Raw genomic sequence first — 26,309 nt, forward strand, 5'->3', positions numbered from 1 at the left:
CAACACAGATATGACAGGAAGTGACTGTCAGATTCATTGAAAGCTCCACGAGCACTGGTCATATGTTTTGAAATTTTTGCTCGTTCGCAGCAAACACGTTTTTGCCCACACCTTTACATATTATTTCTGTGAAGGCTAAATAAAGTCCTTTTGAATCAAGTCGACTGTGTCTTCCATCCCAGAGTGAGCCAAGTCATGTTGTGCGTGGAAGACTTGCTGTCAGTAAGCTGAAGAAAGGTATGGCCGGAGCTTATCTGTAGCATAGCTGTGATCTATCAGGTAACAATATTGTTGCAGTTGCTAAGGAACAGGAGTCTAAATTCTTCACTTCGGCCATTTTTGAATCATTGATTTGTGCCTTAGCAATATCTTCATACGAATTGCTGGCTGGCAACATGGTGTCTGCAACTCTGGAACATGTATCAGCAGCAGTGTTCTCTCCTCCAGTATCTTATCAAACATATGTGATGAACTGACTGAGAAATTCCAGATGGCACACTTGCCTGTGTGTGTTTTCAAGGCACTGTTTATAGGCAAATGTCAATGGCTTGTAATCTGTGAATATTTTTGAATTCTCTGTCTTTCAAATGAGAAAGAAAGTGTTTGACTGCCAGATATGCTGCCAACAATTTAAATTTGTAGGGAAAATAGTTGCATTGTGTGTCAGCAAGAGACCTTGAGAAAATCACAGATGTTTCAGATGTTCCTTCTTGCAATTGGTGCAAAGAAACTCCTGTAACATATTCCTAAGCATCAGCCATCAAAATTAAAGTAATATCTGCTGTGAGATGACCAGGCTGAGTTTCATTAGGCATTTCTTCTTTTCATTTCTGAGCAGTTTATGTCCCAGTCCATATAACAGGATGATTACCCTTCCTCTTGGTGTTCTTGAACAAGTTAAACAAAGGTTATTGGATTTATACAGTATGTTGTAACATACACATGTAGAAATTCACCAGTTCTAAAATATGGCGTAGTTTTGCTGCTGTTGTAGGAAGCCCTTCCCTTTAATGTTGAAATTACTTGATGTGACACACAGTAAGCCAAGAATGATATCTCTGTTCAAAAATGCATTTCCATACACTAATGTTAAGATGGAATTTGTCCAGCTGTTGCAGATGCGTTGTATGTTTTTCATCTGATGCTGAAGCAACGAGAATATCATCTAACTAGTAACAAACAGAAGGCAAATCATTCAGAATCATTGGAATGCTTGTGCTGCACTCTGTAGGCCAAATGGCATCTTCAGAAAGTCCAAATAATTTGATAACAGCTGTTTGAGACATGTCTTCTGGTGTAACATGAATGTGGTGATATGCTCAGATAAGGTCAGTTTTAAGAGAATATCTTTCAGTTGGTGAATTGGCAGTGGAAATCTTGTAAACATAGTACCGGATAGTGGTAATTAGGTTTCTTCATGAGAATGTTAGAATCTCTCTTTAGCAAGTCTCGAAATTTGTGCTGTAAGTCAATCAAAAACCCTAAACTGTCAGTAGGAACATTTGCAGAGCCTGTACTAATGATTAAAGTTTCTTAGTCAAGTAATTTTTTTGACTTAACATCAAGCAACAGCCCATAATGACCAACAAATCGACACCAGTAATTGGCTGGGAAACATTTGCAAGAAAAAATGGTCATGGAAATCTGCACTGAAGGCCTATTTCAAGGTTCTGTAGTTTTTACCATATCTGTGTATTATAGAAGCATTTACGGCATAAAGTTGCTTTTTCATAATACTTTTGTGGTCTAATATTTTTGCCAGCACTATGGAAATGTTTGCCCAGAATCAACCAAATATTGAAGATATGTTTTGCAAATCATTATGAACAAGTGAAGAGATGATTCAGCCTTCTCAATCTGTGATGCTACAGCTCCTCACTCTGTGCCTTGCCAAGTGGTTAGCATAGTAGTTTTCTGCCTGACCATTAGTTGGCTGTTGAGAAATAAACGAACATGGCAGTCTGCACTTTGTCGCATTGTTTTTGAATGTATAATGATACCAGCACCTGGAGTGTTTCTGTGCATTATGCAGTGATTTCAATCTGCTTCCTGAATCTGTGTCATTAGTTTTGCAAGCTGTCTTTCCAGGTGTGAAAGTTCATCATCTTGAGATGAAGACAAACCAGTTTCTGTACTATATACAAACTGACTTGGTATTGTAATCTCTACGATTTTGTCAGCTATAGAAACAATTGCCTCGAGATTTACACCTCGACTAGTTACTGGTATAGAATATGCATTAGTTGGTAAGTCGTTGAAGAAATATGGTTCATAGAAAATCATCAGTCCCTTGCATTCTGGCAAGAACACACATCTCTCTGAGCAAAGTAGATGGCTTTTTCTGTCCTAGTTTTACATCGGGTAGCAATTTTTTAACTTCATGTTACTCTGATTCTTCATATTCTAAGGTAAAGCTTGTTTCTAAGTCTTTACATGGGGAAGCTTATGATGATTTGGACATGACATTTGAAATTAGCTCAGCAACTTCAGTAGCAAGCAGTTCCAAAATGTAGCTATACATTTCTCTTTGTTGTTAATATTTGCAGTAATAAATTGGAACTACACTTGCAAAAACCGTATCTTTACATCTTCTTCACCAGAAAGGTGGTATTTTCACTGCCACACACAATACTTACATACCAGTGTCGTTTGGTGGTGAATTTGCCACGAGAAAATGTATTTAAATAGCTGCAGTAAAGTTGAAATAATGATTGAGTTGATTCTTGTGTACTCATGATCATGCCAGGCTAATTATTTATTTAGCATCACACAAAGGAAGCTTCCCTGAGTGCATTTACATATATTTTTTAATACCAGTCACAGTGGAAACAATAAACAGGTAAACAAAAGACTGAGTACTCCAATGTGTATCTATAACTTTCACAGAGTTTACATTTCACTGTGTCCATTACAGTCAGACCAGAAAATCTTGAACAGAATTTCCCACTAAGAGAGATAGAAATTCGTTTAGCCATAAAAACACCCAAAAACAATCAAGCAGGTGGTGAAGATTTCATTACAGCAGAACTATTGAAACGGTTAGAATCAAAGATTATAAGCATAGAAACGAATACAAACAAAAGTCAACAGTTACAGACGAGTGTCACTTCTACCAGTGACATACAAAATACTGTCATAAATTCTACTGAACTGAACAAAAGCCCTGGGAGAATACCAAGATGGTTTTCAAAACTGAAGATCCTACACAGAACATATTTCACTTAAAATCAGTAATTTGCCACAAAATGTTATCCTGAAAACCTGTAATATTATCATTTTTTGATTGAAAAAGTTATTCGATTTGGTAGACAGAGAAACGATAGATAAAATCTGGGAGAAGTTGGTGTTAAAGGAAAATTAGCAAACTTAATTCATGAAACTCTAAATTTATGGCAGAAATATCCCAGGCATTTGAAGCAACTACTGCTGTTAGAGAAGGGAATGACTTATTAACTTTACTGTTTAACTACTTTAAAAAATTCTAAGAATCTGGAATTTGGAACTAAAAATTCACGAAATGGAACCAATAATTCTGAGAAGAAAAACAAATGGAATGAAACTAAAATGCATGTCTTTTGCGAATGTTTTTGCAATACTTTCAGAAAATCTGGTAGAAACAGTCGATACTCAAATAAATCTTTTGGAAAAAGTAGCAAATGGAACTGGCCTGTAATTTTAACCTGGAAAATAAAAAACAAAATTCATGACTAATATGAAATATACACCAAAATACACACAAAAACAAATAGTTAAAATAGAGTGAGTTAATAAATTCAAACATCTAAGAGAAACTGTACAGATTAGAATAGGAAAATTTGCAACTGATGTTAGAGTTAATAAAATATGAGGAGCATATGGTGTAACAAAAAATATCTGTAACAATAATTGCAAGTCTAAAAGAGCAAAACACTGCTTCACAGTTGTATGGGCAGAATGTTGATATACATGTGAATGCTAACAGTGAACTACAAACAGGATGGAACAAAAGTTCTTGAAAGGCAGATTATTAGAAAAATAATGAGTGCAATAGAAAGAACAGATGAGAAGTAATAAGGAGATCTACAAAGATATAGAGAAAATATCAGAAGTAATGTCAAAGTGAAGATTAATCGTCCTGAAGATTAATCTTCTATGCACACCATATTGAATGAATGATAACAAGCTAATAAAACAAATATCCCTGTATCTTTGAAAAAAGAAATTGGCAGTAGCGCATGGATTACAGAAAGAAGAAAATAACTAGAAAGAAACAACATTAAAGATTTGGAAGCATCAGAAAAAAATCTTCATAGAATACAATACTAAATTTAGAAGGCATGAAAAGCAGAAGAAAAAAGAAATCAAAAATCACATGAACAGAAGGAAGTAAAAGACAACATGGTGATAAGATGGAGGAATATTGAAAAGGTAGGAAACAGCAAAGAAAGGCGAGGAAGTTGTTACGTGATCCTAGTATTGTTTTGTGTCATTGTCTCTTCCTGCATTTTGTCTTGATAGTGCATTGGATGGTAAATGTCATGACTGACTGTGTACAAAGAGTCACGAATTGTCAGTACCGTGGTTAATGAAGAAAATGTACTTTGGTGCATGTAAAACTTCTTTTGTCCAGTAGTCACAAGAAAATAAACTTGTATTCTTTCTCTTACTATGATATAATATGTAGTAATAATAAATTCCACCAAAGATTACCAAAGGTGATTACTCAATCTACACAACAACAGCAGCAGGAACTATGAGGTTTTCGTATGTGGTTATATTACAGAATCATGGCAAGGAGAGAGTACAACAGATGATACATCAATTTTGGTGTGCGTTAAAGCATTGATTGGCGATCACTAACCCTTGTAAAATGGTTGAAGGCACTAGGACCCAGTTTTGAAAACATGTATTTATTCAGAATGCATGTGGTTCGTATCATTGGTTCTTCCTGAATTTTTTTATTGACAGTGCATTTGATGGTAAATATCCTAATAGTATACAAAAACACACAAATCTTCAGCACCATGCTTAATTAATGAAATGTACTTTGAAATGTATTTTGGTGCATGCAAAACTTCTTTTGCCCAATACTCACCAGAAAAGAAATTTGTATTCTGTCTGTGTAAACACACAGTTCATAATTAGTGAACATTAGAAGACTGTCTCAATGATAATATGAAACAATATGCATTATGATTATCCATTACCACATACTGTGCTGTTCTTACCTATATTATGATATTATCCTGTAATTATTGCACAAAGTAGAGGTACTCTACAATTTTATGAAATATGTTTAATTATCCTATTTCTGGGAGAAGGGGGGGGGGGGGGGGCGGCAGGAGGGTATGGAAGCAAAGGTATTTGAACATACAAAGAACTTGTTTGGTAAACAATTGCTCTAAATGTTGGGATAATTCTCCTATTGAAAGTAGTAAGCTGCTCAAACAATTTACCTCGATTTTTTCAAAAACTAAGGCCTAGTGGCATGAACCCTGTATGGATATATTTATAGGGAGTAAACTGCTTAACTTTTATACCCAAAGGGGATTGCTTTTCTGGAGTGAGTTATTGGGTTAGACATTATGCTGCATGAAGTGGCATTCTGACGCATTGACTGACAGTCTAAATATGGTGACTTATGTCTCCCAGTGCACCATTCGTTCTGCATAGCCAGTGTGGCACCTGGAGACTGTGGCCGTGTGTGTGAGAGTTCTATTTGGGCGACTCTGTATGTGGTTTCTACTTCTGAAGGTGGGCTTTGTATGAAAACTTAAATTTTTCTAGCATTCATTTCATTGTGCCTCACTATGACTCAGCACTGCCTACCTCCATGTAGTGAGTAGCAAGCCATGCTTTCTATATTGTTGTGACACTTAAACATTTGTATGGTGACGGATCAGGGCCATAAAAGCTAAGAGGTACCGCTAACTTTGTAAACAACATCGGTACAGGTGTCAGGTCTTTGAATCAGATATTTACTATGAGAAGATTTATGTGTCATCAGTTTTTTATTTTCTCCTACTTCCAATTAAATCTTGTGAATGATGACTTTTACTATTGTGTATCATGAGGCTTTTGTTATGACATATACAATCATCAACAGTCTTGCAGAAAAAACTTGCATGCAGCCACTAATATTGTTCTGTATTTGCTTAAGGGTACATTGGCACAAATTAACTACTGCAGAGAAGCCTATAAAATTTAAAACGAGTGGAGAATAAATTACCTGCTGAGTACTTTTCTTTTCTGTGGTGTCAGTAGCTGCGGACAGTTGCGGTGAGGCTGAAGAAGCGTGTGGCGGAGCTCACAGCCCACCTGACTCAGCTGGAAGCTGAACGCAATAAACTGTTAACTGATAAACAAGAACTTCAAGCGTGTGTCACACAGATGTCAGCACAAGCAAAACATCTTCAGGTAAGTTTAATTGTAATATTTCACTGAATGTAAGAATACTCTACTACTGTTCCATAGTACATTCTTTTTCTCACCATGGCTGTGTTCCTGCTAAAGTGGCCGGTCACTTCCATCGTCATCAGTAGCACCCGTCCTTTACACACATTTACTTGTCACATTTGGTTTGTGTATGCCACAAATTTTGTGATGAATGTCAGCACCTGTAAAATCTTTTGCCACCAAAAGCCTGTTACACAACATATTTCACATTTGATGGCTTTTCTGGTTGCAGCACTCTATTGCAGTGGCAACCGTAGTGCTGGAAGGGAGTACCCAAACGGCTCGCATAGTGAAGCAGCTCTTTGAAGTAGTTTGTGTTGAAGTGTGTGGCATGTTTGGCAACTGGATGGTCAAATTTGTGGCTTGCCACAGCTGGGTGGGGGCCACTCATGCACGTAGACAGTTGGTCACTTGTCATGCCTACATAGAATGCTGTACAATAATTGCAGCATACCTGATATAAAATATGGCTGCTTTCACACGTGACTCTGCCTTTTATTGTGAAATGCCTGTGACTGAACTGTGTTAGGAGGTGGTGAGTGAGTGTATGGGACAGGCTTTGCACCTGGGTTGATCACAAGAGATGGGTTGACCCCAAGTGAATGACCCTTGGAATGCAGGATTGGAATAGGGATGGACAAAGATACTCTGTAAGTTGGGTGGACAGCAGAGCACTACTATGGGTAATACGGGTAGGATTTTGGGTAAGTTACCTCTCAACTCACGGCATGATGAGAGGTATCGGAGCCTTAGTGAAGGTTGTGACAGCTTTTCAAGGCCAGGATGATACTGAATGATCAAGAACTGCTGGTCAGTATCTGGTTAACAAGCTTACTGGTGTCAGAGTAGGAGATGGCAAGGAAGACCTGTTTGTGGATGAGCTTGTTTTACAGTATTTTGAAACGGGGCAGACAGTGACATGGATATGATAATCAAATTGGGATGGCAATCATTAAAACAAAGGCGTTTTTCATAGTAGCAGGACCTTGTCACAAAATTTTGATCACCAACTTTCTTTTCCAAATGAAGAAATATTTTGTTGGCACCCACCTACATAGGGAGAAATGATCATTGTAATAAAATAAGAGAAATCTGAGCTCATACAGAAAGATTTAAGAGTTTGTTTTTTCCACATACCGTTCAAGTGAAACAGTAGAGAAATAGCTTGAAAGTGGTTTGATGAACCCTGTGCCAGGCAGTTAATAGTGAAATGCAGAGTAGTCATGTAGATGAAGATGTAGCTGGGTAACTTACTGTCTGTCAGTAAAGACTTTGATAAGGTTGTTGTTATATTACTACACCTGCTTTCTGCTTTGAGTTGGCACATTCCACTAGTCGCCATGTATCTGTGTTGTCACTTCTCATCTACATAATTGCAGAGTATTTTTTTAAAAAAAGGCCAAGCTGCTTCACTTTTGGCCACGAAATGCCTGATGATTGCCATTCATTTCTGGAAGCTGTGTTTTGTTTTTTTACTTGTCGCGAATACAACCTTCACTCATATCGTACTTTCTTCCTGCTAAGTGGTTTCCAATGTTCTCACTTCTTCAATAAAACATTTTCTTTAGCTGTGCACAAGCAATAACGACAGGTTGTAACCATAATTAACAACTTAACATGTGGTTAATATATCACTTCTGCTGGGCTGCTGACACATTACAGACTAAGGTGAGAACAACTCTGTTGTGTAATGTATTGTGTATTGTTGGAGGCAGAGCAGTACCAGCCTTATTACAATTAATATGCGCACCCCGTTACAATTAATATGTGCACCCCAGTTTTTCGTCCTTAAATTCAGGAAAAAATATGCATGAATTATTTGCATATGTATGGTATTTCTATGGGAAATGCAGTTGATACTCGTAAAAGATTTTATAACTGTAAAACAGATGCAGTCTGTACTGTTGCTGGTTGCTTTCCATTAGATAGTTTAGTATATGTTTCTTTTGCTGCCTGGTAAGTAGAAATGTTATCAGTGTTTATTTCTATATTGTTTCATTTTTGGTGATCATAAAACTGTACTCTTGTCAGTGTAAATTCTGCCATTTGTTTTCCATCTCCTCCACATGCTCAACTCTCAATTTGGTATTCGTTTACTATTCAGACTATTGGTTCTTTAATATTATTTGTCTAAATTACAACTGGAATATAAGTTGAATACTAAAAACAGAGCAAAAGAAAAAAAATGAAATAGCCAGTTTATGCAAAATGTGATGCAAACAAGTAGTCAAAAGTGCTGTTGTTACTTGCGTGTGTCAGTGCACTTTGTGTCTTCTGTTTTTTAAGTTATGGGAAAACTATCCCTCATAATTCATACATTATATATGTAGTATCAGGGAATAAGACGGTCTGAAGAGGTTCTACTTCTGTGGTGGTATATAATGACTTGGTCTTTTGTATTGATTAAAGTAGAGGAATTAATTGTCGTTCACTATGTGATCGAAAGTATCTAGGCACCTGGCTGAAAATGACTTACAAGTTCATGGCGCCCTCCATCAGTAATGCTGGAATTCGATATAGTGTTGCCCACCCCCCCCCCCCTCCCCTAGCCTTGATGACAGCTTCCACTCTCGCAGGCATACGTTCAGGTGCTAGAAGGTTTCTTGGGGAATGGCAGCCCATTCTTCACGCAGTGCTGCATGGAGGAGAGATATCGATGTCTGTCAGTGAGGCCTGGCAAGAAGTCGGTGTTCCAAAACATCCCAAAAGCATCGTAAAGGACTCGATCGTGTTGAAAGATGCAGTCTCCATCCCTGAATTGCTCTTCAACAGTGGGAAGCAAGAAGGTGCTTAAAACTGCAGTGTAGGCCTGTGCTGTGATAGTGTCACGCAGAACTACAAGGGGTGCAAGCCCCTTCCATGAAAAACACGACCACACCATAACACCACTGCCTCCGAATTTTACTGTTGGCAGTACACACGCTGGCAGATGATGTTCACTGGGCATTCGCCAAAACCACACCCTGCCATCGGATCACCACATTGTGTACCATGCTTTCTCACTCCACACAACATTTTTCCACTGATCAGTCGTCCGATGTTAAACTCCTTACACCAAGCGAGGCATTGTTTGCCATTTACCGTTGTGATGTGTGGTTTATGAACAGCTGCTCGAGCATGAAATCCACATTTTTCTCACCTCCCGCCTAACCTTCATAGTGCATGAAGTGGATCCTGATGCAGTTCAGAATTCCTGTGTGATGGTCTGGATAGATGTCTGCCTATTACACATTATGACCCTCTTTAACTGTCGGCATTCTCTGTCGGTCAACAGACGAGGTCGGCCTGCACGCTTTTGTGCTGTACATGTCCCTTCGCATTTCCACTTCACTATCACATTGGAAACAGTGGATCTAGGGATGTTTAGGAGTGTGGAAATCTCGCATACGGACATATGACACAAGAGACACCCAATCACCTGACAACGTTCGAAGTCCAGGAGTTCTGCGGAGTGCCCCATTCTGCTCTCTTGCAAGGTCGCTGATATGGAGTAACTGGCAGGCACCTAATATGAAAAGCACATGTTTTTGAGTGTGTCTGGATGCTTTTGATCACATAGTATGTCATAATGAGAGAGGTATAAACGCAGTGCTAACTTTGTCAGAAAAAAAGTATGAGGACCGTTGAGCAAGTAAAGCCACACATCTTTTTTCTGAAAACAGGGTGGTTTTATTTGGAATTCCAATACACCATCTTAGTCCCCACTCCTTTGGCTACAAAACCCTATTTTTCAACATAATCTCCATTCAATGCGACAGCCTTATGCCATCTTACTGGAAGGGCCAGTATGCCACATGGTACCACTCTACTGGTTGATGTCAGAGATGACATTTTGCTGCTTCAGTAACCTCCCCATCATCCTTGTACTGCTTTTTGCAGTGTGTGTCCTTGATTGGGCCAAACAGATGGAAGTCAGAAGGTGTAAGATCTGGGCTATAGGGTGGATGAGGAAGAAGAGCCCAAAGGAATTTTGTGAGCTCCTCTTGGGTGTGCAGTATTCTGTGAGGCCTTGCGTTGTCATGGGGAAGGAGAATCTCATTTGTATTTTTGTGACAAAAAACATGCTGAAGTCGTTGTTACACTGAAGTCATTGCTTCAATTTTCTGAGGCTAGCACAGTATACATCTGGTTTCATCATAGCACCATAAGGGAGAATATCAAACAGAATAATCTTTCAGAGTTTCAAGAGACTGTCACCATGACTGGCTGAAGCTGGTGCAACTATGAACTTCTTATTTGGAGGAGAGGTACTTCGTGAAGTGCTGTTTTGTTTCTGGTTAAAAATGATGAACCCATGTTTCATCACCTGTGATGATGTTAAGAAAGAAAGAAAGTTGTGGTCAGCCTCATAACATGCAGGCAATCCTGATCTCAGGTTTGACAGCAAACAATCCAGTAGTTACACACCTTGAGCACCACAACTGATTGACGAGTGTATTAGTACTACCAAAGACACATCCAGTAGTGCAGTGAGGTGTTTGATTGTGCTCCATTGATTACCTTGAATGAGAGTCTGCGCACATTCCAACATTGCAGGAGTCACAGTTGTGTGTGGCTGGCACGCGTAAGATCAGACAGCTTTACGTACACTGGACTCTTGATTCAGGAGGACAATGGTTCAAACCCACGTCCAGCCATACTGATTTAAGTTTTCCGTGATTTCCCTAAATAGCTTCATATAAATTTCAGGATGGTTCCTTTGAAAGGGATTTCCTTCCCAAGCTTTCCCTAATCCGATGGGACCGATTACCTTGCTGTTTGGTCTCCTCCTCCAAATCAACAGCTTTAGGTGACCTTGTTGCAATGATGACAAACACCTCACCTAATGACTCACAATGCTCGCCCGACAACTTGTCTAGCTTTTGTTCGCTGCCAGGTATCCATAGACATTCTGCAAGCACCTACGGATATCGACGAAGCTCTGCCAAAAGAAACTCAATGACAGTTCCCTGCCTGGAACACATCCCTGTTACAGACACCATTTTGAGGGCTATGTACAGCGCTACCATTTATCAGAACTTCATAAAACTATAGGGGCTGAAGCGGGAATATTCCATCATGTTGCACAATAAAATCTGCTGCAGTACTTGTTGAATGCCCTCTATTAATTACTATTCCCTACACCCCCTCCGGGTTCGATTCCCGGCGGGGTCAGGGATTTTCTCTGCCTCGTGATGACTGGGTGTTGTGTGATGTCCTTAGGTTAGTTAGGTTTAAGTAGGTCTAAAGTTCTAGGGGACTGATGACCATGGATGTTAAGTCCAATAGTGCTCAGAGCCATACACCCCCTCCAATTGAGAGATGGAATGTTCTTATTTTCAGGAGGTCAACTACCATAGAGCCGATAGATACATTTAAAAATCAAAACTAGGGCTCTTACCTTTCAGAATCTCAGGTTCCTCCTTTTAGGGTAAAAAAGAGAAAATGATTGGTCAACAGGTCCTCGACTCTTGAGTATGAGCGATCCCCCTTACCTGAGGAGGAAAGGAAGCAAAAATGTATTTAAAAGCATAACCTGTAGTAGGAAGTGAACACTGCCATCATCAATTTGAAGCTGGAGTAATAGAGTACGATATAAAGATGAGATAGAAGAAAATGTCAAATAGGGAAGTTAAAAAGAGAAAAAAGGAAGAAACTAAGACATAGAAAAGTAAATACTTAAGTCACCAATAAAAGAAGGATAGAAGGAATAAATCTTCAAAACAGTTATGTTTCACTGTATGAGATTCCCAGACCACCAGTTCTATCCCTGAGTTCATACCACTGTAAAGCTTGTCCCATGCACTCAACCACTACCACTTATTCCACACTTACCACCAACAGAACATGCAACAGAAAAGACTGAACTACTCCCAGGACTACCCATGCCATTTTCCAGCTTACATGTGTTTATTGTGTAGCTTTTTGATAGGAATGGCCAAAATCAAACTGGAATCACATATGTATGTAACAGACAAACTTACTGAGGTGCTGAGGAAGCTCTACTCTATGAGACGAAGTCAGACTACTTGCTACACTGCATCATTACAACAAATAGGTCATGTCAGTCATTTTTGTAAGTAAAGCTTCTTTTCTTTGCAGACTCTTCAACAGGAGTACGACAAGTTACAAGACACACTAGAGCAACAGAAAGCTGAAATGAGCAAAGCTAAGAAGAATCAAGACACTGCTCTGGCAGACTTAGAAAAGCTAAGGAAACATCTAGAACAGTGTCTTGAGGAAAAACTAAATGTGGAGAAACTTCTAGAATCCTGTAGTAGTGAAAAGTTGACCCTGGAACGAACATGGAAGGAACAAACTAATCAACTGAAAAATTTGAGAAAGGAGGTAGAGTTACAGAATAACAGTTACAGGTGAGAAATAAAATTTATGTAACTGTCATTAAATGACTACTTTGTTGGTTACTAATGTAGTAAAAAAAGAATTTATGCTAAGTATGAAATTTTAAATCATGTAGTTTCTTTGAGAACAGTTTCACTCACAGCTGTCTCACCATATAAATCGTTAAACCACTGGTCTGTAGAAGCACATTCTTTATCAGAAAACTGGCTGCAAATCTATTAACCCTACTACTGTTGTAAGTAATAAGATGTAGATTTTGAAGGATCTCGCTTTCACACACTGCCTAAGGTAAAGATCCCACAAGTTTGCAGTGATGCACTGTAAAGTTTGTTTGTCCAGTTTATGTTGACCTTTGGCCAGAGGAGAGGAAGAAAAGAAGAAGGTACACAGTCTGTTGTGTTTGTAAAAAGTTTTCGTGGTACGCCATCTAAATTTTGGACGGTCATACAGAAAATTCTGTTTGTAGCAGCACACATCCATGGTGATGGAGCCCTTAGGGCATTTGAAATAAGAGATCACCGCAATTTCAATCGAAAATCCAGGATAGAATGTAACAATATTATAAGAAGGAAAGTTGCTACTCCCCATACAGCGCTGATGCTTAGTTGCAGGTAGGTAGTGTGGTTTCTGTTGCCTGAGACTGCAGTCGTATGTGTGAGTTGCGTGAGCGCGCGCGCGCGTGTGTGTGTGTGGGGGGGGGGGGGGGGGGGGGGGGGGCGCGTGTGCGTGTCTAGTGTTGGCCTTAATGGCCGTAAGCTTTAATTGTGAGAGTCTTTTTGTTGTGCCTATCTTCAACTCAGCATCTCCACTATATGGTGAGATCACTGTAATTTGTATGATCTGTTTGATAGAGTCTTGTTACCCAAATACTTGACTCCTGTACATAAGATCGATTGAGAAAAGAGGTGTACAATCCAAAATCATAACAGTTTCCAAAATATAAGTAAATATTTTTCAGTCAGTTCCAAAATATAAGAAGTAAATATTTTCATTTTTGGCTCCAGTTTTTCTTAAAATTTTCAATGGTTGAGCTACATAACTTCAACCTAGGCTAATAAAAGAATCTGAAACTAAGATATTACACCATACAAGGGTGGTAATGATATACATTGTCATGGAGCAAACATCCTTTTGGGGGCTTTTGCAACATTTCTTAACAGCATCTTGTAACATCATCAGGTGATTTCGATAGCATAAGCTATCATGGTTTAGTATTGATCTGCCAGGAAGACTTATAACAGGATAAGCTTTAAGTCACAGTGGAAGATTCATTATGGCTTCACAATATTTTTACATTGTAGCTATCATCATCATTGAGCATTAATGACATATCAAAATGACTAGTGATCAGTTCAGTTATTTACTTGTTGTGGGTTCTTTAGATTTCATTTATGCTGACATCACTCTGTGATAGGTTTGCTTTTCATTCTTTTGTGTAAAATTTGTGTTCCCTGTTGGGACTATTTTCATTGAAACTGAGAAATGGGACCAGTGGTTAAACCATGAATATATAAAAAACGTAAGATCAGTAATGGACTGTTCCTTCAGAAAGAAATTCCCAAATTCTTCCACTTTCTGTGGCCAAACTGAGCTGCTTTTGAATCTTCAATGACCTTATTGTCTATGGGAAATTAAACACATATCTTCTTTCCTTTATTTTTGATGAAGATACTGAGACTTATAGTCCAAATCTAATATGTTTGTGATCAGTGGATAACAGAGCCAAATCCAGCACTGCCTTAAGTACTGCTGCGTAACATTGCTGTATTAGCAGTACTCCAAGAAACAGCTCAACAAGGTGACATACAGTTGTGGACCAGTAGTTGAATATGACATCAAAATAATAGCAATTCTAGATACTTTTGATCTACATATGCTATGACCACTTTTTGACTTCCGGGATGCTTCCAGTAGTCATAAAAAAACATTATAAGAATTACTGACAGATAAAAGAATCAGTAAATGCATTAGGGACAGGTTGCAGTAGTGTTTCATTGCTATAGTTCTAAAAATTTGCAAAGCAGTCGAGGCATCTTGAATAAAATAATAACTGGTTTTTGTTGCTGTTTAAGATATGCTTTACTGTGGGACAAAACCTGTTACCTGAGATGCCTTTTGTGGTTTTGAAGAGATAAATTTCAGTGACTAATATTTTCACCCTGCTTTCAGAGAAAAAGAAATAACAGTGTCTCAGTTACAAGAACAACTGAACAAACTCCAACAGAAGTTGTCAGAGGAAGAAACAAATCACCAAGCAACAAAGGAAGCTCTTGAAATGAGTATGCAGGAGTGCAAGAAGAACTCATTGTTAACATTGGAGATGGATGATTATGAGGTAATCCATCAGCAATTAATATTTTCTGTACAACTTTCCTGGAACAAATTTACGGCAGTTTTTGAAAAGATGGAAGAGACAGTGATAACAAAATTGCTGCGCAGTTAATAGAATTAAATTTTATGTGTAGTGGCGGATAAGAGTTTCATCTTCTTCTAAAAAGGGGCATTTTTGGGTAGAGCTGGTTTTCGGGAGAAAGCAGACAGGAAATTAACAGATGAAATATATGTTTCTTTGAATGATGGCAACAGATATAAGATAAATAATTGAATTAATAGAACATTAAGGTTATAGCTCAGAGAAGTATGAACAAGCTAACAATTGGACTTGGTTGCTTCATTGTAATGCTTCATCAGTTAAAGAATCTCTTGGGCTTATGGATGCCTTACAACTGTTTACAACTGAAAATCCATTTTGCCCATCAAAATACGAAAATATGCACATCAGTTTACCTGGGAAACCCTCAGAATTAATTTTCCATTATATTTTTCAGAATACATCAATGTGATAGGACCAGACTTGAAGGCTGAAATAGCTATATCTAAAAATAGAAATGGGAGGAGAAATTGTACTGCATATTTGTGTCACAGGCTATAAAACAGTACAAAGGAAATGTCATGACCCTAGTGAAACATATTACTGATTGGTAATGTATCAGTCACTCAGCCTTCATCGAAAGATAAGCAATAATCCATTTTGTCTGCATACTACTTGTGTGCCAGCACCTCTTTAATTTGTCAAATGTGATCTGTTCCCATACATATTTATATTCTGTTGATTTTCTATCAACACAAAATCAAGATAAAATATATTAGTATGAGGGTCATCAAAAATATATTAGTATGAGGGTCATCAGGAAAGTAAATAACATTTTGACCTGGACTACGCCTCCACCCTCACCATGACCACCCCCACCACCATAGTCCATGCGGACAGAAGAGTGTTCATGATGAAGATCGCTTGGGCTGGCCCTGAGTGGTTACTGATGGACTCCCAGCAAGGATTGAAATAAAAATCATTCAATTACAAACATACAGTTTGTAAGCTCCTCCCTCTTATCCTCTCATTGGATAAAAGACTTGTCCTTAACCTAATGTGCAGTATGCTGATGGGGTGGGCACATGAACTTGAACTGGAGGTAGGATCTTGTTCTGCCATGTTAGGAAAGGTTTCGAATGAACACAATTTAACAAAGAAGTCATCAAATACAGAAAAAAATGATATGTTTGCTGTAACGGTTCCATCCAATTGTCAGAAAATATTCATCATTACAGTTATTAATGGCTTTAAAGATCATGTGCCATTAACATACTGGGGACTCTACATGTATTAAAAAAATCATATTGGAACATTCTGCATGATAAATGCACCAGACCAGTGTGACCTGGACCTGTTACCTTTGCAGACAACCTCCCAGGCGTATATAGGCCCTACAAAACTCTCTCTCTCTCTCTCTCTCTCTCTCTCTCTCTCTCTCTCTCTGTTGCATACTTCAACCCAACAGTTGCTACATGCTGGTACTCACCACATCAGGCCTATTGTTGCAAACATAAACAAAAAGTAATGTGTTCCTAAAGTTACATGACAGTATGTGATTTAGAAAAGCGATCAAAATTTTACACATATATCTTGAAACATAGCTTCTCGTTTCATAAATATAGATTATACTCTGTTTAATTTGTACCCAGTCACAATTAAATTTAATTATGACTTAGAACTTTATGCAGTACCACTACAATCATAGTGTATATAACAAAAAGCAGATCTCTGCTCAAATAAATAAGCAACACTAGTTATTAATAAGATCATGATATTTTTCTTTACTTGCTGATATAAAACAGCCTGTCTTTCTCCATTTGTTAATATCCAGAACTTTGCTTTAATATATCATACCACTGTAGATTTCAGTATGGGCTAAGAGCAATTTCTTGTCAACACAGACCACCTGTCTGGTAACCCACTTGTGACATTGCTTTTAGCACCGTAGGGAGGCTACATTTCATTCTTCTGCCCCAGTACTGTGTGGGAGTCTTATTTTTATGTAACATCTATATTTATGTGTATTAATATGCACTAATTGAGACTAGGATCCAGTTATTCTGCATTTTCTTGGCTGCAAATGCTTCCACACGCTTTTAGAATATGACGACACACTTTATGAATAATTTCATGTGGAATCGTTAGTGAATTACATAGCAAAAGCAATTTCACTCAAAACAGTCTTACCTGCCAAAATTTGTGCCCGAGCACAAGTGCTTATTTGGAAAATTCTTTACATTTTGTACAAGAACTCAAATTTTGCAGTCGCAAAATCACACATCTTAAGACAAGTTCCTGCTTTTGGCCCTCTCGCTGCCTTTTATTGTTCGTGGGCTAAGTTAGAAGTTGAGTTTTATCTGCTGCAGTTTAGTTAAGTTGATCCTCTTTCCTCAAAAATGTAATCATAACTACCTCACACCATTCTATCCACTACTCTGTAATCATGTTGGGTAGGTTGATATTTGTCACTGTTTCCTTTGAACATTTTTCATCTCATTACTATATCATGCTGTAGAATTTCCATATGAACAAAGTTACATTTCAGATACACATTAACTATGTGTTTGAAAACCTGTGTTTGTGGCGATTATTTACTATCTGTAACATCCAAACGAATACAGCAACGGGTGAATTGATCAGCTGATGCTGTAGGGTTTCTTTGTATAGTGTGGCCAAGGAGAGTGCATCTTGGTAGTAAGGGTAGCACTGCCTCAAACTGTGCTGTGAGGAAGCTATTTGTATACACAGTGCAAATATCCTTCTTTATGCCAGTGTAGTTCTAATTGTTCTCCATAACCAACTTTACGTATTGCACAAAGACATTTAGTTTAAAAAATTCGCAATTCTCTCTCCTAGCACACACTTTGCTTGATCTAGCTACATAACTCATTTTATGTACTTTCCATTGTAATCTCTTTATGAATCTGATATATAATTTGTCTTTACTTCAGTTTGTTCCCCTGTGACATTAAATATTTACTTATATTTTATTTATTTATTTATTTCTTTTTCTTTTTTGACTTTCCTTTGGTCGTGGCTAATGATCAAAATCAAATGTCAAGCCAAACAGTTTCTTAATTAATTGAATTCAACCAGTTTTGCCTGTCCTGCTCGATAATTGAGAAATAAATATGATCCAGTCAAAAGATTGGATCATATTTATTTCAGACAGTGGGCATAAGATAGCTGGTACACTGATAAGGCTAAGTCTCAGTGTTACAATGTATATGTTGAAAAATAGTTAGTAAAAACATAACATTTTACGTGAAATCTTTCTTATATTCACTCTTGTTTTTATTTTCCAGCACCATTGGAGGTGGGGAAATAATATCCTCTTGTGTCGGTTTTAGGATAACTTTTTAAAAGTTTCTTGATTCAAAAAACATCACCAACAGCCGTATGTTTTGGTTTATTTTATTTTATACCTCAAATGCTACCACTTTTGACAACTCACTATTGCCATCTTCAGGCCCCATATGCTATTATCGTATTAACAGTCTTACTGAATGGTGCCATAAAACTGGAATCGTAAATCCGATTGTTATCCAACAGATTTCTGTGAACGGTTGACACTGACTGAGCCTACATACAGTCCTAGAAACATGGTCAAAGATCATGTGGGGCCTGAAGATGGCAATAGTGAGTTGCCGAAACTGGTAGCATTTGACATATAAAATAAAATAAACCAAAATATATGGCTGTTGCTGAAGTTTTTTGAATCAAGAAATATGTACCAGCCAATGTCCCCCAAGCCACAATGGACCGACAGAGACTGAACTTCAAAAGTTGTCCTCATTCTTTTGATAATGCTGTCAGAATTGAGACACACTTTTTAAATATATTTTGTTGTGTTTATCTATTTTTTTTACCTCCATACAATTTAACCAGTAGTAATACATGTGAATGATGTAACTAACCAAGTTATAAAATTACACTTGCAGAAAAGACTGTCCCAGTTGACACAACAACTGGAAAAAGAAAAGGCACGTGTTTCAGAGCTAGAGAGCCATTTGAACACACAGAGAGAAATTGAACAAGGGCTTCATCAGCAGATAAATTTGTTGGAACAACGTGTCACAGCAGAAGAGACACGCAACAAAGAAGCCAAGGTTTGTTTTTGTCCTTTCGTTACAGTTGCAGCTAGATAACTTACCCTTGATAAATTGAAGCACAAAATTTGTGATGTACTGCAATTAAAATTTTGTTGTTGTTGTTCTGGTCTTCAGTCCAGAGACTGATCTGATGCAGCTCTCCACGGTACTCTATCCTGTGCAAGCTTCTTCATCTCCAAGTAACTACTGCAACCTACATCCTTCTAAATATGCGTAGTGTATTCATCTCTTGACCTCCCTCTACGATTTTTACCCTCCATGCTGCCCTCCAATACTAAATTGGTGAGCCCTTAATGCCTCAGAACATGTCCTGCCAACCGATCCCTTCTTCTAGTTAAATTGTACCACAAATTTCTCTTCTCCCCAATTCTATTCAATACCTCCTCATTAGTTATGTGATCTACCCATCTGATTCTTCTGTAGCACCACATTTCGAAAGCTTCTATTCTCTTCTTGTCTAAACTATTTATTGTCCATGTTGCACTTCCATACATGGCTACACCCCACACACATATGTTCAGAAAAGACAATCTATTCTTGATCTTAACAAATTTCTCTTCTTCAGAAACGCTTTGCTTGCCATTGCCAGTCTTCATTTTATATCCTCTCTACTTTGCCCATCATCAGTTATTTTGCTTCCCAAATAGAAAAACTCCTTTACTACTTTACGTGTCCCATTTCCTAATCTAATTCCCTCAGCATCACCTGATTTGACTACATGCATTATCCTCATTTTGCTTTTGTTGATGTTCATCTTATATCCTCCTTTCAAGACACTGTCCATTCCGTTCAACTGCTCTTGCAGGTCCTTTGCTGTCTCTTACAGAATTACAATGTCATCCGCAAACCTCTAAGTTTTTATTTCTTCTCCATGGACTTTAATTCCTACTCCAAATTTTTCTTTTGTTTCCTTTTCTGCTTGCTCAATATACAGATTGAAAAACATTGGGTATAGGCTACAACTCTTTCTCACTCCCTTCCCAACCACTGCTTCCCTTTTATGCCCCTCAACCTGTGCAGCTGCCATCTGGTTTCTGTACAAAGTGTAAATAGCCTTTCGCTCCCTATATTTTACCCCCGCCACCTTCAGAATTTGCAAGAGATTATTCCAGTCAACATTACCAAAAGCTTTCTGTAAGTCCACAAATGTTAAAAACATAGGTTTGCCTTTCCTTAACCTAACTTCTAAGATAAATTATAGGGTCGGTATTGCCTCACGTGTTCTAACATTTCTACGGAAACCAAACTGATCTCCACCGAGGTCGGCTTCTACAAGTTTTTCCATTCGTCTGTAAAGAATTCATGTTAGTATTTTGCAGCTGTGACATATTGAACTGATAATTTGGTGAGTTTCACACCAGTCAACACCTACTTTCTTTGGGATTGGAATTACTATATTCTTCTTGAAGTCTGAGGGTATTTCACATGTCTCATACATCTTGTTCACCATGTGGTAGAGTTTTGTCAGGGCTGACTCTCCCAAGGCTATCAGTAGTTCAAATGGAATGTTGTCTACTCCTGGGCCCTTGTTTCAACATAGATCTTTCAATGCTCTGTCAAACTCTTCATGCAGTATCATATCTCCCATCTCATCTTCATCAACATCCTGTTCCATTTCAATATTATTATCCTTAAGTATATCGCCTTTGTATAGACCCTCTACATACTCCTTCCACCTTTCTGCCTTCCCTTCTTTGCTTGGAACTGGTTTTCCATCTGAGCTTTTTATAGTTATACAAGCAATTCTGTTTTCTTCAAAGGTCTCTCTAATTTTCCTGTAGGCAGTACCTAACTTACCCTAGTGATATATGCCTCTACATCCTTACATTTGTCCTCTAGGCATCCCTGCTTAGCCATTTTGCACTTCCTGCTGACAGACACACATACAAGTACACAAAACAATCTTAGCCTTTGGAATTATTAGTTCCTTTCTTAGGGAGAGCCTGGAGAAGGTCAAAAGGGAAGGGCAGGTCACTCAGACACCAGAACGAGAGGCACCCATCCATCATGAGGATGAGAGGAGACAAAAAAAAACTCACCCTAACAGGTGGGTCCGTCTAATCCAGGAATCTGGCTGACCTGCCCTTACTTTTTAATCTTCCCCAATCCACTCAGGTTTCCTACCTGGGAAAGGACTCAATAGTTCCAAAAGCTAGGATAGCTTCATTTATGTTTGTGTGTGTCTACCAGCAATACTAACACTTTCACCTCGTGAAGATAATGAATATCAGCAGGAAAACAGAAGCTGGAATGCTACAGCAAAGGAGGTGGATGAAGACTGTGTCAAGAACGGGCTGTATCTCATAATCGCACCATTGTGAGCAGAAACATGAGTTTACTGTCAGTTTCATGTGATGATACAGTATTGCACAGTAGAGACAATGCACACCGAAGGTATATGAGTCTAACACTTTAGCTTTAATGCCATTTTTCTAGTGTGAAACTTGCTGGCCTTATAGTATACGCTTTGGATTTCAGGAATCCCTACTGAAGGGAACAAAAGAAAAATAATGAAAATTAAGAACTTAGAAACTGACCAAACGGATTTATTCAGCTGACATGACCAAACTAAGAAATGAAGAGCCCTGGGAAATTTCTGCATTATACTGTCACAGATATTCTAGTTGTGAGTGGTGGTACTATCTTGTTGGAATCCCACAGCTGCACACGGACATCTGAATGGCACTTCTGCCATATAAAGGCTTTTTGAAACATAATGTAATAATCTGCTCCGGCTGTGACAGAGTCATTTGTGCGCTTATCAAATAAAGTAGAAACCAAGATGCAAATTTGGCACCAGTTCTTGCTAGATAAATTCCTGTTACTGCTGATTCACACTTGGGTGCACCCAACTGACAAGAATTTAGTTGATCTTTGGGACCCTCTTCAGAACAAACACTGTTCCTCTAATTAAACAAAAGTGTGCTTCAGAATAGTAACTACTACTTAACGGCAACACTTTCTCTACACAGATCACCCACCAGGTGAATCAGAACATGGAATTTTGTTTTTCTCAGTTTGCCACAGCATTATACATCCATCTGCTCTCCAAACACAAAACATTAACAATCACAACTGAAGAAATGTTGTGCTCACATAAAACTGAAATAATCACTGAATGGCTGAAAGTAACTGATATACTGTATGAGGGCAGCACTTCTTTTTGTTATTTTTTTCTCTTCTTTGTACCTCCACACTTCAGTGCTTATGGCAGTAGCAGTGGCCGTCATGCAAGCTTTCCAGTTTCTCAGGCAATGGGATTTAACAAGATCATGTTCATATCCAGTTCTTTGAGTGTACTATTCATTCTGAGCACCCCAACAACATGGACAGACAGTAACAGTCATCTTATGAACACAATACAGAAGATTGTTGAGCTACAAAGTAATGGAACTTCAGTGAACTTTCTCTCAATACAAACCCAGCACAGCATCCAACAAAATGAGTATCCAGACATCCGTACAAAGGACGCAATACACATCAAGCACTTGCTTATCTCTGAGTTCAATGCATCTGAGCACATCCATGGATGTAAAACAAGGTCATATAACATGTGGAAAATACAGTGGGAAAAAACACTTGCACTGATGCTGCCAGTATAATAATCTTCAACATGACCCTCCCAAACGATTATGGTTAAATGGTGATAGATTGACCTTAATACCCACTATGAGGGTGACTTATAGTCTGGAAACTCTCACAGTCATAGGTTGTAGAATTCTCGTGTGTCAAGTTGGAAGTACACTGGGAAAACATCAGATCGTTTACCAGTCATCTCCAGGGGACAGGCATCAAAATCTCTCCCCTGTTCATATGACACATCACTAGAAGGTGACTCCAAACACCTATTTTTTTCATGTAGGTAGTATACCAATGGTCAAGTCAATCAGTGCCAGGCACTAAGTAAGTTGCACACCAGACACAGCAACTTACAAAATCATCATGGAGTTTTCAGCTAAAATTTGTTTCTGGTTATCATGTGTTATGACAGCCTTTTCACAAACTGTTTATCATCAGATACACAATTCACACAATACAGTGCAGATAGAATGGTATGTTTACCAAATGTCAACACAATAAGTTCAATAGTAATAATAATAATAATAATAATAATAATAATAATAATAATAATAATAATAATAATAATAATAAGAAGAAGAAGAAGAAGAAGAAGAAGAAGAAAAGGAGGAGGAAGAGGAGGGGAAGGAGAAGGAGAAGGAGAAGAGGAGAAGAATGAATTTTGTTTCTACTGCAGCCAGTATTACTGAAGGTAAATAATTCTTACAGATGCAATAACAACTCCAGTAAAATTTTTATCCCCCCCCCCCCCCCCCCTCCCACCATGAACCATGGACTTCGCCAGTGGTGGGGAGGCTTGAGTGCCTTGGCGATATACATAGCCACACCGTAGGTGCAACCGCAAGAAGGAATATATGTTGAGAGACCAGACAAACGTGTGGTTCCTGAAAAGAGGCAACAGTCTGGATGATTGACTGATTTGGCCTGGTAACATTAAGCAAAACGGCCTTGCGGTACTGGTACTGCGAATGGCTGAAAGCAAGGGGAAACTACAGCTGTGATTTTTCCCGAGGGCATGCAGCTTTACTGTATGGTTAAATGATGATGGCTTCTTCTTGGGTAAAATATTCTGGAGGTAAAATAGTCCCCCATTCAGATCTGCAGGCAGGGACTACTCAGGAGGAAGTCTTATCAGGAGAAACAGAACTGGTGTTCTACGAATCGGAATGTGGAATGTCAGATCCTTCAATTGGGTAGGTAGGTTAGAAAATTTAAAAAGGGAAATGGATAGGTTAAAGTTAGATATACTGGGAATTAGTGAAGTTCAGTGGCAGAAGGAACAAGACTTCTGGTCAGGTGAATACAGGGTTATAAATACAAAATCAAATTGGGGTAGGTTTAATAATTAATAATAAGATAGGAGTGCAGGTAAGCTACAGCATAGTCAACGCATTATTGTCGCCAAGATAGACACGAAGCCCACGCCTACCACAGTAGTACAAGTTTATATGCCAACTAGCTTGGCAGATGATGAAGAAATGTATGATAAGATAACAGAAATTATTCAGATAGGATGCAAATTTAACAGTCATGGGGGACTGGAATTCGATAGTAGGAAAAGGAAGAGAAGGAAAAGTAGTTGGTGAATACGTAATGGGGATAAGGAATGAAAGAGGAAGTGGCCTGGTAGAATTTTGCGCAGAGAATATTTTAATCACAGCTAACACTTTGTTTAAGAATAATGAAAGAAGGTTGTGTATGTGGAAGAGGCCTGGAGACACTGGAAGGTTGCAGATAGATTATGTAATGGTAAGACAGAGATTTAGGAGCCAGGTTTTAAATTGTAAGACATTCCCAGGGGCAGATACAATTTGATTATGAATTGTAGATTAAAATTGAAGAAACTGCAAAAAGTTGGGAATTTAAGGAGATGGGACCTGGATAACTTGAAAGAACCAGAGATTGTAGAGAGTTTCTGAGAAAGCAGTAGGGTACAATTGACAAGAACAGGGGAAAGAAATGCAGTTGAAGAAGAATGGGTAGCTCTGAGAGATGAAATAATGAAGGCAGCAGAGGATCAACTAGGTAAAACGATGAGGGCTAGTAGAAATATTTGACCTTTTGGAGATTAATAGGGTATTGGTCAATAAATTTTTGTCATAATGTTGCTGTTATCTCATTTTTTCCCCTCTTTCCAGTCTCTCTCCCAAATTCTTGTAATGGTTTGGTCAGCAGATTTACTAGCTTTGGCCCATTTCAGGGAAGACGACATTAATTCATATATGCCATGTCACTTATACTGTCAAGATTATTTTATTTAATTTCTACCAATTCCTGGCACTTGAAAATATGTTATCATAAACAATAGTATCCAGAACAACAAACACTTGCTGTCCAAAGCATTTAAAAACAAAAATCATACATATTACTAGGTGAATCTTGGAAATGGAACCCATTCTATTTGCAGGTTGCTCATCTAATGGCTTCTGAGGGAAACAAAAACTTAATTTTCAGTATTTCATATAAGTAGTGACCAAATCAATGTTTAAAATGCTTAACATAATCTGCTCATTGAAAGGTATAATTTTCTGTCAAAGGTTCATCACAGTTAGACAAGTATTAGAGTTATATACTGAGTATACATCTGAGGACACATGTAAATGTTGTTGTTGTTGTTGTTGTTGTTGTTGTTGTGGTCTTCAATCCTGAGACTGGTTTGATGCAGCTCTCCATGCTACTCTACCCTGTGCAAGCTTCTTCATCTCCCAGTACTTACTGCAACCTACATCCTTTTGAATCTGCTTACTGTATTCATCTCTTGGTCTCCCTATACGATTTTTACCCTCCATGCTGCCCTCCAATGCTAAATTTGTGATCCCTTGATGCCTCAGAAGATGTCCTACCAACCAGTCCCTTCTTCTTGTCACGTTGTGCCACAAACTCCTCTTCCCCCCTATTCTATTCAATACCTCCTCATTAGTTACGTGATCTACCCATCTAATCTTCAGCGTTCTTCTGTAGCACCACATTTCGAAAGCTTCTATTCTCTTCCTGTCCAAACTGTTTATCGTCCATGTTTCACTTCCATACATGGCTACACTCCATACAGATACTTTCAGAAACGACTTCCTGACACTTAAATTAACACTCGATGTTAACAAATTCCTCTTCTTCAGAAACGCTTTCCTTGGCATTGCCAGTCTACATTTTATATCCTCTCTACTTCGTGCATCATCAGTTATTTTGCTCCCCAAATAGCAAAACTCATTTACTACTTTATGCGTCTCATTTCCTAATCTAATTCCCTCAGCGTCACCCGACTTAATTCGACTACATTCCATTATCCTCGTTTTGCTTTTGTTGATGTTCATCTTGTATCCTCCTTTCAAGACACTGTCCATTCCGTTCAACTGCTCTTCCAAGTCCTTTGCTGTCTGTGACAGAATTACAATGTTGTTGAGCATTCAGAGGACAAGTTGGGGGAGGTGGAGGGCTTGTCCTAAATGAGATCTGGGTCAGTCTTGATC

At 38.4% G+C, this 26,309-nt stretch overlaps 1 protein-coding gene across 1 annotated transcript in view; it reads left to right on the forward strand.

The window, feature by feature from the left end:
- LOC124776229 (GRIP and coiled-coil domain-containing protein 2-like) overlaps nt 1-26,309 on the forward strand; it is a 282,612-nt gene that overhangs the window by 140,520 nt on the left and 115,783 nt on the right. The window contains exons 10-13 of the mRNA XM_047251088.1: nt 6,244-6,396; nt 12,517-12,788; nt 14,947-15,112; nt 19,093-19,260. Of these exons, the coding sequence (XP_047107044.1) occupies nt 6,244-6,396; nt 12,517-12,788; nt 14,947-15,112; nt 19,093-19,260 (759 nt within the window). The remainder of the gene's footprint in view (nt 1-6,243; nt 6,397-12,516; nt 12,789-14,946; nt 15,113-19,092; nt 19,261-26,309) is intronic.

Source organism: Schistocerca piceifrons, chromosome 2 (assembly GCF_021461385.2).
Source record: "Schistocerca piceifrons isolate TAMUIC-IGC-003096 chromosome 2, iqSchPice1.1, whole genome shotgun sequence".
Classification (NCBI taxonomy): domain Eukaryota; kingdom Metazoa; phylum Arthropoda; class Insecta; order Orthoptera; family Acrididae; genus Schistocerca; species Schistocerca piceifrons.